This window comes from Macrobrachium nipponense, chromosome 7 (assembly GCF_015104395.2).
Source record: "Macrobrachium nipponense isolate FS-2020 chromosome 7, ASM1510439v2, whole genome shotgun sequence".
In the NCBI taxonomy this organism is placed as follows: domain Eukaryota; kingdom Metazoa; phylum Arthropoda; class Malacostraca; order Decapoda; family Palaemonidae; genus Macrobrachium; species Macrobrachium nipponense.
In genome coordinates this window covers 105,491,912-105,504,129 of record NC_061109.1, presented here as the reverse complement: position 1 = coordinate 105,504,129, position 12,218 = coordinate 105,491,912, and the positions used below count along the sequence as shown (strand labels likewise).

The 12,218-nt window shown below is 35.5% G+C and overlaps 1 protein-coding gene across 2 annotated transcripts in view; it reads left to right on the top strand.

Annotated features, from left to right (window-relative positions):
* The window catches only part of LOC135217138 (cGMP-dependent protein kinase, isozyme 2 forms cD4/T1/T3A/T3B-like), a 679,403-nt gene that overhangs the window by 357,551 nt on the left and 309,634 nt on the right, over positions 1–12,218 (top strand). For both annotated transcript variants that reach the window (XM_064252849.1, XM_064252848.1), the window contains one exon: positions 7,043–7,209. In XM_064252849.1, the coding sequence (XP_064108919.1) occupies positions 7,043–7,209 (167 nt within the window). The remainder of the gene's footprint in view (positions 1–7,042; positions 7,210–12,218) is intronic.

Here is a 12,218-nt window from a genome sequence, read left to right as displayed (position 1 = left end):
TAATAAAGACATAAGAGTGACGAATATAATAATCCTGCCTTCACGGTTGATTAGTTTTTCTTTTTTTCCACATGTAGTATAATCGCATAATGTCCAAAAACCTTGTCTGTATTGGCGAAACATTGCAGGAAAAAAGTATGTAGTGCCGGCTTGCGGTTTGCGCAACCTGATCCAGCATTGGCGATCGAACGTAAGGGAATAAGTAGTACATGTACCCGTATGCGACGACTATTTCTGTCAATATATTAGATTACTACCCCACTTGAGTTTCGAACACTGTTTTTTATATTTTAATCTTTCGTATAGTTCAGAATTGGATGTTAATTAGAGTTTAGTCTTGATGAGGGCTAAAGTATGTTCATTCCATTTTCAACATTCCGAGAGATGAAGACAGTTCGCTTGTACATTGAGTTCATGATGATGTTTGTCTTTAAGATATAGGTTCATACAGAACAAGGTGATGGAATCAATCAGAGGGCCTTTTGCCATTTTCTGTGGTTAGGTCGGGAAAGTTACGGAATTTTGTAGATCAGTAGTAAAATTTTCACATGTAGTTATGGTTTTTGAATCAAGGAATTTGGTAGACTTCAAAATTACCTATGATGTGTTTCTGTTACGTTTCATTTCAGTATGCTCGTTTCTTTTGTAGTAGTTGAACGACACACACTGTTTTCTTACTCATGGAAGCAATGAAAGTAATTGTTTATAATTCATGAAGAATGAGACGCGTGATAAGTAGCTATCGAGTCGGCGATAACGTACTCTTCCGAAAATACTAGATGTCACAGAAAGAAAAAATACTAATTGTATTGAATGTTAAATGTTGAAGAAATAATGTCATATTTTAAACCCAGTGCAATCTCTGGATCCTCTGTAATGTAAATTAGGTTAAGATCACAGAGTTTCTTTTCGAGGCGCTCATAAGTCGCACTCAAAAGATTTGTACTGGAATGCGAAATGATAAGTATGGTAAAATTTAAGAAGCTAGACAGGGGATTGCGACGTGCCGAAGGGAATGAATAAAGATAGGCCTCTAAAGATAGACTCTATACTGTAACGACAGGTCTTCGCATGCTCCAGAAGTGATTGTTACTTTCACAAGGAAGCGTTTTCTCCAGTTAGAAGTCCCCCATGCCTTGTTGCATCCCTGGCCTCTTTCTTTATAAATTGAAGCTAAGCGCCTTTATAATAATAATAATAATAATAATAATAATAATAATAATAATAATAATAATAATAATAATAATATTGTGTAATGAGGACTGGGCCGAGGATTTTGACGACCATTTTATTTGAATTTGATTTAGTGTCCCTTTAACATATTCCAAAGGGATCGTTTTCTTTAGTATGCTACATGGCGTTTGCAACAGTCCGTTTTCTTTTGCTGTGATGTGAGGCCAACTTGGCCATGTGTAAATTGAATTTATCACGGTTATTAGTGTAAGAGAGATATGAAATGTTTATTTTATTTAGGTGTTTCCTGTAACAATTTATACATTTTAGTTTAACTTTTTGTCTATTTACCGGTGCTTATCCATGAACAACTGATTTACTGGCGCTCTTTTCATAACCACTCAATTTTAGCCGATTTTTCTGAATGTTAACATTCCAAAAGCCAAACCATGTCAGAGTTACTTGCTGATATACTGCAGTATATTACATCTTGTTCAAAGCGTCAACTCCTACACAGTGATATTGGTACTTATCACTTTGCTGAAATCTATTTTTAGAGTCTTGGTTGGAAGCCACGTTTCTCGTTCATGCTGCCCGCATGCAACGAGCGTGACATTGAGTAGGTAGTACTGCTTTTGCGTCCTTCCGTTCAGTAAGTTTGGCTTGTTTACAGTGTTTTATTTCCCTCTTTGGTTGATGCTCTGAATTGGTTGTGTTGCCTTAAATCCTGCGCCCATCCTTTCTTATGTTCTGTAGATCTTCAGAAATTGATTTGCTATTTTTTATTTATTTTTATTTTTTATATTTTTTATGTGTAATATTTTTTCTACTCAGAATTTTACTTTCTGTTTCACGTCTTCTGCTTCACTGGTTAAAATTCTAGACTTTTGTAAAGATTTTATTGTTTGTGGTCGTCGCTTTGCGATCTTTTCATAAACAGAAGTATCTTGTTGTTTTAGTGCATGTTTAGATAATATTAGGGTAGAAATATATCTTGATTGTGACAGCTATGTCGTGGAATTTGTACTTATGGGATTGAATAAGTGTAAATGAATCACAAGTATGCTCTATTTCTTTAGGCGTTAGTGGTGGCGTGAGGAGGTAGCAGTTGATTATCTGGCTAAGGGTGTTATGTAGGTCAAGAACTATAATAAGCAGTACATCCGGTGGTGATACTGTGTTTAATATGCAAACCCCGAGATATTAGTCGTGAAATAGTCATTTCATCGTATCAAAGCTCGGCAGAGACTACCACGGAATAACTTATTCCACTTGAATGTCAGTGCGCGATGTTCTCCCCGACGTAAAATGAAATGTTTAGAGGTATTACAATGACAGTAGCAAATTGACAGTAACAGATTAATGATCGACATGTGTTTGTTGCTTCGGCTAATAAAGTCTTATTTATTTAGCCAGTTTTATCTAAACCTCTTAAAAAGTTAGATTTAATTCTATGTCGTATCTCTTGTTGAGGCGTTGCTTTTATTTCTGAACTTTGTTTTTGAAGAATAACTCAATAAGTGCGATCAATCCATTTTGGAAGACCTGTTGCATCTTTTGAAATTCTTGTTGCATCTTTTGAAATTGAAATGGAACCATGAAAATAGCTCGATTGCTGTAGGGAACGAGAAAGTCGGATAGTTCTTTACGTGGAGTAAAAGTGAAGCATTGTAATTATACGGAATTATTATGGGAAAAGGTATATCACAAGACTTTCAGTCAAGCTTTTCAACAGAAATTTCACTAGTCATTTAAACAACATTTGACATAAAGTGAATATTTCTAGTGTTGAAGTAGGTCAAGAGGAAGATTGAGTCAGTATAATTTCAAATGAATTTCGAACCGAAATCATCGAAGTGTGATTAGATGAAGTGTTTGATGTGTTTTCTTTGGGAAAACATGGCTATTCAGAGGCAGATAAAAGTCGTATGTGATAAGGATGAAGACTGTTATCTACTATGAAATTTTAAGCTATATGCCCTGATCATGCTTTTGACAATAACGCCTCGCGCGCTAACAAGCTCGTGTATAAGTTTAAGGTAGTTTGAATGCAGCATTTTAGCAAAAAATCGAAGGAGAAACTAGATAAAATTCTCAAATCCACTCGAAGGCAGGCAACGGATTTTGATTAAAAAAGTACGAGTGAATGTACAAATACAGTGAAGGTAAACTTCGAAATATTTACTGATCCTTTGTTAATTACTTCTTCCAGTAGACTGAAAAAAGGACTGAACTATATCGGATATAACGTGTACATTGTTAAAAGTTCTCTTTAACTGTTGGTTATCTTGTTTTTCTTCCCTTCTCACACAAACGTGAATATGTTGATATATATATATATATATATATATATATATATATTATATATATATATATATATATATATATATATTATATATATGGGGGAGGAGCGCAAGTTCAGCACCTGAGTACTTTTATATTTGGTAAATAGATCAAGTAAAAATAGTTCTTGAAGGCTTCCCAGAAAAGCAATGATAAGCTAAAGGACCTTTGGCCGTAGAGCTTTCCTGAACCATTGTGCTGTGCTGGCAAGTATAAAATTATGATTCCCAATATATTAGTATGTAAAACTTTGGACTCCCATTATTGTACCTCCACACTGGTCCTGGCCTATTGTTGGAACAAACTTGGATTTATTTCGTATGAGGATGCTTTAGCGTAATTTCTGTGACTTCTGACTCAGGTGCTTCAACGGAGTTGTGTTTTGTGCCAAGTTGACGAAATCGATCGAGCAATTCAGTAAAAATCGAAAATGAGAAGAGTTGAAAAAAGGGAAAGACTGCGGTATTAAAGGAACATTGGGCCTGTGTGATAAAATTTCAGCGTTTCTGTACTGAACGCAGTGAAAATTTTGTATACGTTAGTATCGCGCGCTCTGTTAGCCCCCTATACCTTTCTGTAACCCACGGCTACTCTTATCAGTCGTCTATTTTATATTACCTGGATTTTTCAGATGGTGCTTTGGAAATTGTTACAGTAAAACGGCATATTTTACAATACTCAACTGCTGTTTCCTTCCTGTCGTTGTGAACCATCTATGTTGTGGAGTTCGTTCTTTTCAAATTCATTTTGAATATTTGCATTTGAAAATTGTCTTTATAAGAAACAATCTCACTTTCGAGGAAGCCGAATATTTCGGTTGCGGTGGTGTGTAAAATTAGATTAGTCACCCAGTATTGAGACAATATCACGTTTTCTTTAATAAGTATGAGGCCTTTATCCATTTTCTTTTATAAATGTGTAAGGGCAGACATTTAAAAGAGTAGGTATGGCATTGCGAACGTTTGTGTTCGAGGGCTTCCGTTTTCGTGACGCTGTATAAGGATAAGTGGGTCCAAGTTTGGCTAGACTTGTAGTAATTTAAGCACGTGAACCTGGTCAAGTTATTTAAGTTTTGTGCATCAGTTTCATTCGTTTATACTTTACACGAGTTTAAACTGTGGGTTCACAAATGCTGTGATAGGTGCTGTTTTTGGCAGAATTTTCTTTGTCGTGTATTAATGAATTACTGAATAGTGTTACTTGCCAAATATAATTTTTAATGCACATTAAAAGAATTGTTACATGTTATGGTTTTACGAGATGCCAATACCAGTAATTATTTTTCATCATTGCTTTGATTTTTTTTTTCTCTTTTTTTTTTCTTTTTAACCAACCGGTGTATCAGCTATGAGTGTATCACATTACAAACCCGATTCCTTCATGAAAACCAAGGGACTGACGTTTTGGCCTCTCAACTTCATCTTACGGGAAAAATAAAACAGATGATTAAGCAATTGCGTTTAATTGACAGGAAAGGAAGTACCAGAAGTTTTTTTTTTTTTTTTTTTTTTTTTTTTTTTTTTTCTCTCTCGATTCGAAGGCCGACCCTATCTGGCCAAGGCCTAAAGCGCTGTCTAGACAATGGCCTAAAGATAATAGATAAATTATAAGGAAGGAAGAGGCTTAAGGCCTAAAACCGTACAGAAGTTGATAGACACTTTTTGCGGTTCTCGTCATTCTTAGGACTAGCACTCAGAAAAATTGATTTTTTGTTCCATTAACTGTAATCAGGAACTCTCTCTCTCTCTCTCTCTCTCTCTCTCTCTCTCTCTCTCTCTCTCTCTCTCTCTCTCTCTCTCTCTCTCTCTCTCTCTCTCTCTCAATCGAGTGTAATTTTTAATCTGCAAAGCTGTTGACCTGTTCCTTCTGGTTTTTAAACAGTCAAGGAATGTTTCATTTTCGTGTTCTTGAAAGGTATAAGAGTTAGCCACTATTTTCAAGTGGAATTAGTTTAAGGAATTTAATACTTCATTCTCATCACTCTGAGATTAGATGCAAACCCTATTTAAGAGTGTTCATGTTACATCTGGCAGGGTTGTTTAATATAAATGTTATTCATTAATTTAAGTTTTATTTGTCGCTGTGTGCATCTCTTTCCAACTTTCCAATCCGAAAATTAACCTTATTTTGCATATCCATTAAATGCCGTATTTAGTAAATAACCCAGTCACAGTGATTTCGTCGAGTTGCTAGTTGGTTGGTTTTAATTTAGGCTGGCTAAATGACAGCACGGGTTTTGCCTTAGGATGGCACAGGAGTGGGATACTGTGTTTAAATGTTATAAGAGGCCTGGTTTGGGCTGCTGGTGAAGAACTCTTTAGTATAGTTACGCATGTTATTGAAGATATTCCGTTTTCTTAATCAACTGAGGACGGACCATTTTCTTTCACTTTACCTGTAGGTTAAGGGGGTATTATTATAAATTGATCTTTTGGCATGGTCATTCTGTATCGAATAATAACAGTGATTATTTTGTTCTCTCTCTCTCTCTCTCGGTCCTGTGAATACGAAAGCCACTAGGGATCGGGCGGGTCAAATGTAGCTATTTCGCCGTGTTTTGTACCCCTGTTGGGTTTATTGTAGTAGACCAACAAAAAATAACAGTGAATTCTTAATGAGGAACCAAAATATTATTCAATAATTGAATTTCCAAGGAAATACTCGACGCGGAGCAATGACTTAGATCTACCGGTTTTTATTATTATTATTATTATTCACAAATATATCTTTCTGTTTATTTTAACGTTGAATATTATGCTCGTACGTTAGACTTGTAGGACGGGTATCAAAGCCACTGAACAAAACCCAGGTCTAATATGAAGCTGAATTAAATAAAAATAACGAACCCAACTGAACCGAAAATTTAATGTCAGGGTCCGTAGTTAGAGGGTGAAAGAAAAAGAAACTATTTTGTGTGAGTTGAAGTAGTCTGGCCAACGATAGTGTCCATTATATCGCTCAAGTTTCATTTCCTTGGAAGAGAAAGGAGTCGAGACTAGGTTGGGAAATTTCCCATCTAGTGTAGTTACCATCAACGTTAGAACTATACGAGAAATATCAAGAGCAGTAAGGAATATGGCAAATTATAAATTGAGGTAACAGAGGTTCTCATCTGTACCAGGTACCTGATTGATAAGACTTATATTTAGCCTGCTGGATTAATCGATCACTCGAAAAGTAGCTATAAGGTTGCCTTTTAACACCCAAATTGGTGACTAAATTTTAGCCTTGATTTGATAAAAAAAAAGCCGAATTGAGAACCATGGCAGATGAAGTATTAAGAAAAACTTCCACTAACTATTGATTAGATTTTATAATTCCTGTTAAGAAAAGTATAAGTGATTTGAGTTGATGCTTATGAAAGTTTGAGGTCTTGCGTGAGAAAAAGTAATGGTAATCTTTTACCAAGGTAGATAATTTTTTTTAGTAAATGATTAGTTTAATGTAGTTCTATTTAGATTTCGGTTTGGTGAGGTAACAAATATGATATCTAATTTTTCTTTTCTTTTTATTTTGTGTTCCGTAGGTCGAAAGAACTCCTACGACAAGCCATCTTAGAAAATGACTTCCTCAAGAACCTGGAGATGGGCCAGGTTAAAGAAATCGTCGAATGCATGTACAGCGTCGAGTATGCTGCGGGCGCCCTCATCATCAAGGAGGGTGACATTGGCTCCATACTCTATATTATGGAAGGTAAGGTTTTTTATTTGATTTATTTATTTATTTATTTTTGTGGAGGGGGTTGTGTGTGTGTGTGTGTGTGTGTAAGTGTGTCGGGAGGGGAGGTAATGTGAGAGCATATACGTGTTTGCGTTTAGGACCTAAGGACCTAAAACTATTTCTCGTTTGACAATATCATATATATATTTTTTTTAATGTCGTACATTTAGTTTGCTTATACTCATTTTGAGCCCAGTCTGTAATATATGTTTGGATTCATTCTGTTTACATGAGAATATGCGATAAGCACAACGCTGGAACTCTTTTAATTCTTCCTATTTCATCTGGGCTTACTTTTCTTGCCATTGACGCTAAATGTTTCTATCTTAGTACGATCTACTTCTCTTTCTTTTATCTCTGACGCTCAGTTTTTCTATTCCGGTAGTGGCTACTTCTCTCTCTCTCTCTCTCTCTCTCTCTCTCTCTCTCTCTCTCTCTCTCTCTCTCTCTCTCTCTCTCTCTTTTTTCCGGCGCTAAATGTTACCATTCCAGTAGTGGCTACTTTTTCTGTTTGCCACGCCACAATCAGAAGAGACATTGTCCTAAAAGTAAACATGAGATTTGTCGAGTACCTTGTAGCGCTCTCTGGCATTTTTTTTTTTCCTTACCTCTTGTATTAATTACCCTGTTGTGCGTTATACGCGTGGGTGATGAAAGAAGTTGACGTTTTTGCTCGTTCCAGCTGGCCACCTTCTATAATTGAAAATTTTTTCTAATTTGATTCATTCCTTTTTTTCTTCCTAGAGTGTGCTCGAAATAGATCATTTATTAGTACTACGATAGAGATTAGGATCGGGCATAATCTTGTAACTGACTGTTTAGATGAGTGGAAACATCTAGGAGAAGGTGGGAATTGCATTTTTCGAGAATGCTTAGGCTGTTGATGTGTAGTCGTGACGACAGAAAACGAATTGTGACATTTTACAAGAAACGAAAGTCCTTGCCTTTCTTGATAACCTGGTCTTATCAAGGTAGACTGCAGGTGCGGTTATGGAGTTCCGACATTTAGGCTAAGCCTTAATTTCGCTATCATTCCAATCAGAAAGCACGCTCCATCCAGAATTACGTCCGTGGTTCAGTTTTTTATTAATCCTCTGATGCTGGCTCACGTTTCCACTTGTAATTGCAGGAAGACGGTAGATTGGTAAGGCCTTTTATACTAACGAAGCATCTAATTTGCATACGTGGGATAGATTTTATACATCCAAGAATATAAACAGGGTAACTGTGTTGATTTTAGGCACCTTTATTATTATGTCCTATTATTATGAAATACCACCATCATCAACAGTGGTCGATGCAATTTTTTATATAAACATCGATGATGTATATTTAAATATTGTTTGTTTTTATTTAGAATACCCATTCTTTGTGTTTTCTGCTATTTTGGAAAGGGTTTCGTATTTAGTTGTTTTTCGGATATTTAGAGCGCTCAGGGCATTTGGGGAAACCTCAAGGAATGAATGACCCCTATCATGAAAGTTAGAGATCAATGCACGATCGATTGCTTTATTATATCGGAGTCAAAGATTATGAGTAAAAACGAGATTACGGATTTGTGAATTTCAAAGAAATTTTGAAGATATTTCGATAAAGATGAGGAGGAGAAAAGAAAGGAGATGGAGCGTGGGGCCTTATTACTAATGATCGTCCTTCCTTTTACGTGACTGGAAGTAGGAAGCAGGAAGGAAGGAGCGGTAGAAGTTTTGGGAAGGGAAGGAAATTGAAATGATGTTATTGCTCATTTTCCATTGTTGGCGCTTAAAGTAGTGCAGGAATAGAGTCTTTATATGTGTGTATATATATAATATTAATATCTATATAGATATATTTATAGTATATATTAGTTATTTATTAATTAATATATTTATATATATATATTTAGATACTATATATATATATAGATATATATATATATATATATATATATATATATATATAGAGAAGAGAGAGAGAGAGAGAGAGAGAGAGAGAGAGAGAGAGAGATTTTGCTCATATAAAAAAAAGTAGTATTTTCTCTGACATTTTCTTTCCATGTACTTTTCTTTGTGCTTGAAAAATTTATTATGCTTAGAAAGAAATGCTCGCCTTGTAATTTATAACTTAAGGCTACATGTTGTTATAGTTCAGGGTTTTTCAGTGAGTACACACACACACACACACTATGGATTTTTAAAGTTTTCTCCATTAATAAATATATGTTTGTCTTTTCGATCTATAATGTTTATAGATCTCTCTTCTTAAAAAAACGAGGAATTACAAATTTTTTTGATAGAGTAGTTGTCGGCTTGTATGTCCGGTTCACATTGGTAAATGATTTAAAGCGGTGTAAGTGATATTTCACGTCCAGAATTGTGGTTCAAGCCCACGAACTATGGCAGGGTCGAGATTACTTTCTTCTTCCTCTTCGTTACTGTCGTTATTTTTGTTAAAGAATTTTTTTTTTATTTGTTTTATTGTTCAGTTGAGAATAATGTTAACATACGCGGATAACCATACATTTATACACATACATACTTACATACATTCTAATATCACAGAATATGGAATTCACCATACCTTGGCCATAGAGAGATATATAAGTATGTGTAATTCGTAATTCACAAAATTTCTTGTTGTATATGTATATTTATATATATCACATGTATGTGCATATATGTGATATATATATATATATAATATATATATATATATATATATATATTATATATACATATACATATACATATATATGTATATGACTGGTAAAAATGTTCTGTTACAACAGAATCCCATCTTATAAAAGGAGCCCATAAAAACGTCAAAGTATAGAGAGAAAATACTATATTGCAGAGACTGCTGTCTCTCTCTTCAGGTAGATGAATGAGAAAAGTTACAGAAAGGTAGTATTTATACCAAGAGATCCATCCACAGGTAAGCCAATTTAAGTTACTCCCACTGATAATCCTCATTAATCCTCTTAAGCGTTGGTTGAATGAAAACTTTATGAGTGACATCTGAATCCACCTGAATCTCATTCATCTACCTGAAGAGAGAGACAGCAGTCTCTGAAATATAGTATTTTCTCTCTATATTTTGACGTTTTTATGGCTCCTTTTATTTTATATATATATATATAATATATATATAGATATAATATATTATATATACTATATATATGTGTGTGTGTGTGTGGTGTGTGTGTGTGTGTGTGTGTGTGTGTGTGTGTGTGTACCTCATCCTCGGGTTTTTTCATGTAATGAAGTTATAATGAGTGATTATAGTCGATGTCAAAATTTCGAACGATCTACTCAAATGAATTCTATATTAGAATTATATTTATGGAACATACATTAGCATGTAATTGGCATATAGTTAAATAGGAAAATACATTACCTAATAGAATCCAGTTACACGTACCCGACTGGCATCGGGTTTGTCCTGCCGGGATTAGCGCGCGCTCCAGTCCGTTTGAATATCCCATACACGCAGATGACTTCTACTCATATTTTGAGAGGGAAGAGTTAATATGCAGTGGCTGTTTTCCTTTCAGTCTAGTAGTGTCCTGATATAGAAAGTGTTTTAAATAATGGCACCAAGTAAAAGGAAGATGAGTTCAGTAATGATAATAGCACTTCTGCAAGACGAATACGAGCATGAAATATTCAAGAAAAACCGTAAAGTATGGGTGAAACCATGACTAAGAAAGAGAGGTTGTATCATATGACTATATTGAAAGAATTAAAGGAAAATAACCCGGAACTTTATAGAAATTCTTTAAGAATGACTGATGATGCCTTCGGAGACCTTTTATTCCGTATGTCTCCAAAAATAACAAAGAAAGATAAAGTAATGATGAAGTCTATACCTCCTGAGGAAAGGCTAATTGCAACATTAAGGATCCTAGCAACGTTTCTTGGTCTGGTGTAAAGAGCAATAAATCAAAATACCACAACTTGGACACATATAGCACATAGGGCAAAACTGCAGACCACTACCGCGACTGGCAAAACTTCAGACTACTACCGCGACTGGCAAACCTTGCAGACTACTACCGCGACGGGCAGACTACTGAAAGGTAAGTAATAAAATACGTGACAAAATAGGTGGGTCAACCCAGCCGTCCTGCTAGTCCATCCCCACAAACACCACAGACTGGCGGGGGATAATGCCAGTCTTGGCTAGACTGACCTGTCCGGTTGAACATGTTGAAAAGATGAGAGGACTGGCTAGTCTCGCCGGGTTTGTCATTTTCACTCCCCAATACACGATAAAGATTGGCCGGTTTATGCACTTCTCGGTAAAATCAGAGCGCGTCAGTCTTTTACGTGTATGGCTTGCTTTACTTATCAACAATAATCTTCATATTTGCCAGAGAATATTCATAATGTACAATTTTCAATTAAAATTTCACTCCGAACTGGATCCGGTTCGTAAAAGGATGCGCGCCTTCTCCTTTTGGCAAATGTTAATGAGCTTGCAATATTTTTTTTTTTTCTAGTTCTTGAAAGGATAGCGACTGCACCCTGGTCATTATGCCGAAACCCCTGGGGGGGTAACGCGTGGCTCGCTCTTGTTTATGCAGACCGCATTCTCAACGAATCCCGGATGGCGCTCGGTGACATAACCCATATTAGGCTTAGGTCATTTCGGGGAACGCATTTTCGGTGCTAAACTTAGATATGGCTTCAGGAGCTGAATGTCTACCCTTGGCAATGACTCTCTCTCTTCTCTCTCTCTCTCTCTCTCTCTCTGGATATATATACAAATTTATTGCGTTTTGTTTCCATGGATTGTGTGGTATTTTACGAAATAGGCCATAAAGATTAATAATTATATACTGACGTTATGTTTCTTATGTTACTGTGTCATTACCAGTCACTTGTAATATTTATACTCATTAATACTCGTCTGAATTCTTATCGAGATAATTGAATATCAAGAAATATTAATGTCAATGGGCTTACTGTCTAATCTAAAGAAAGGCGCGATTATTTCTATTT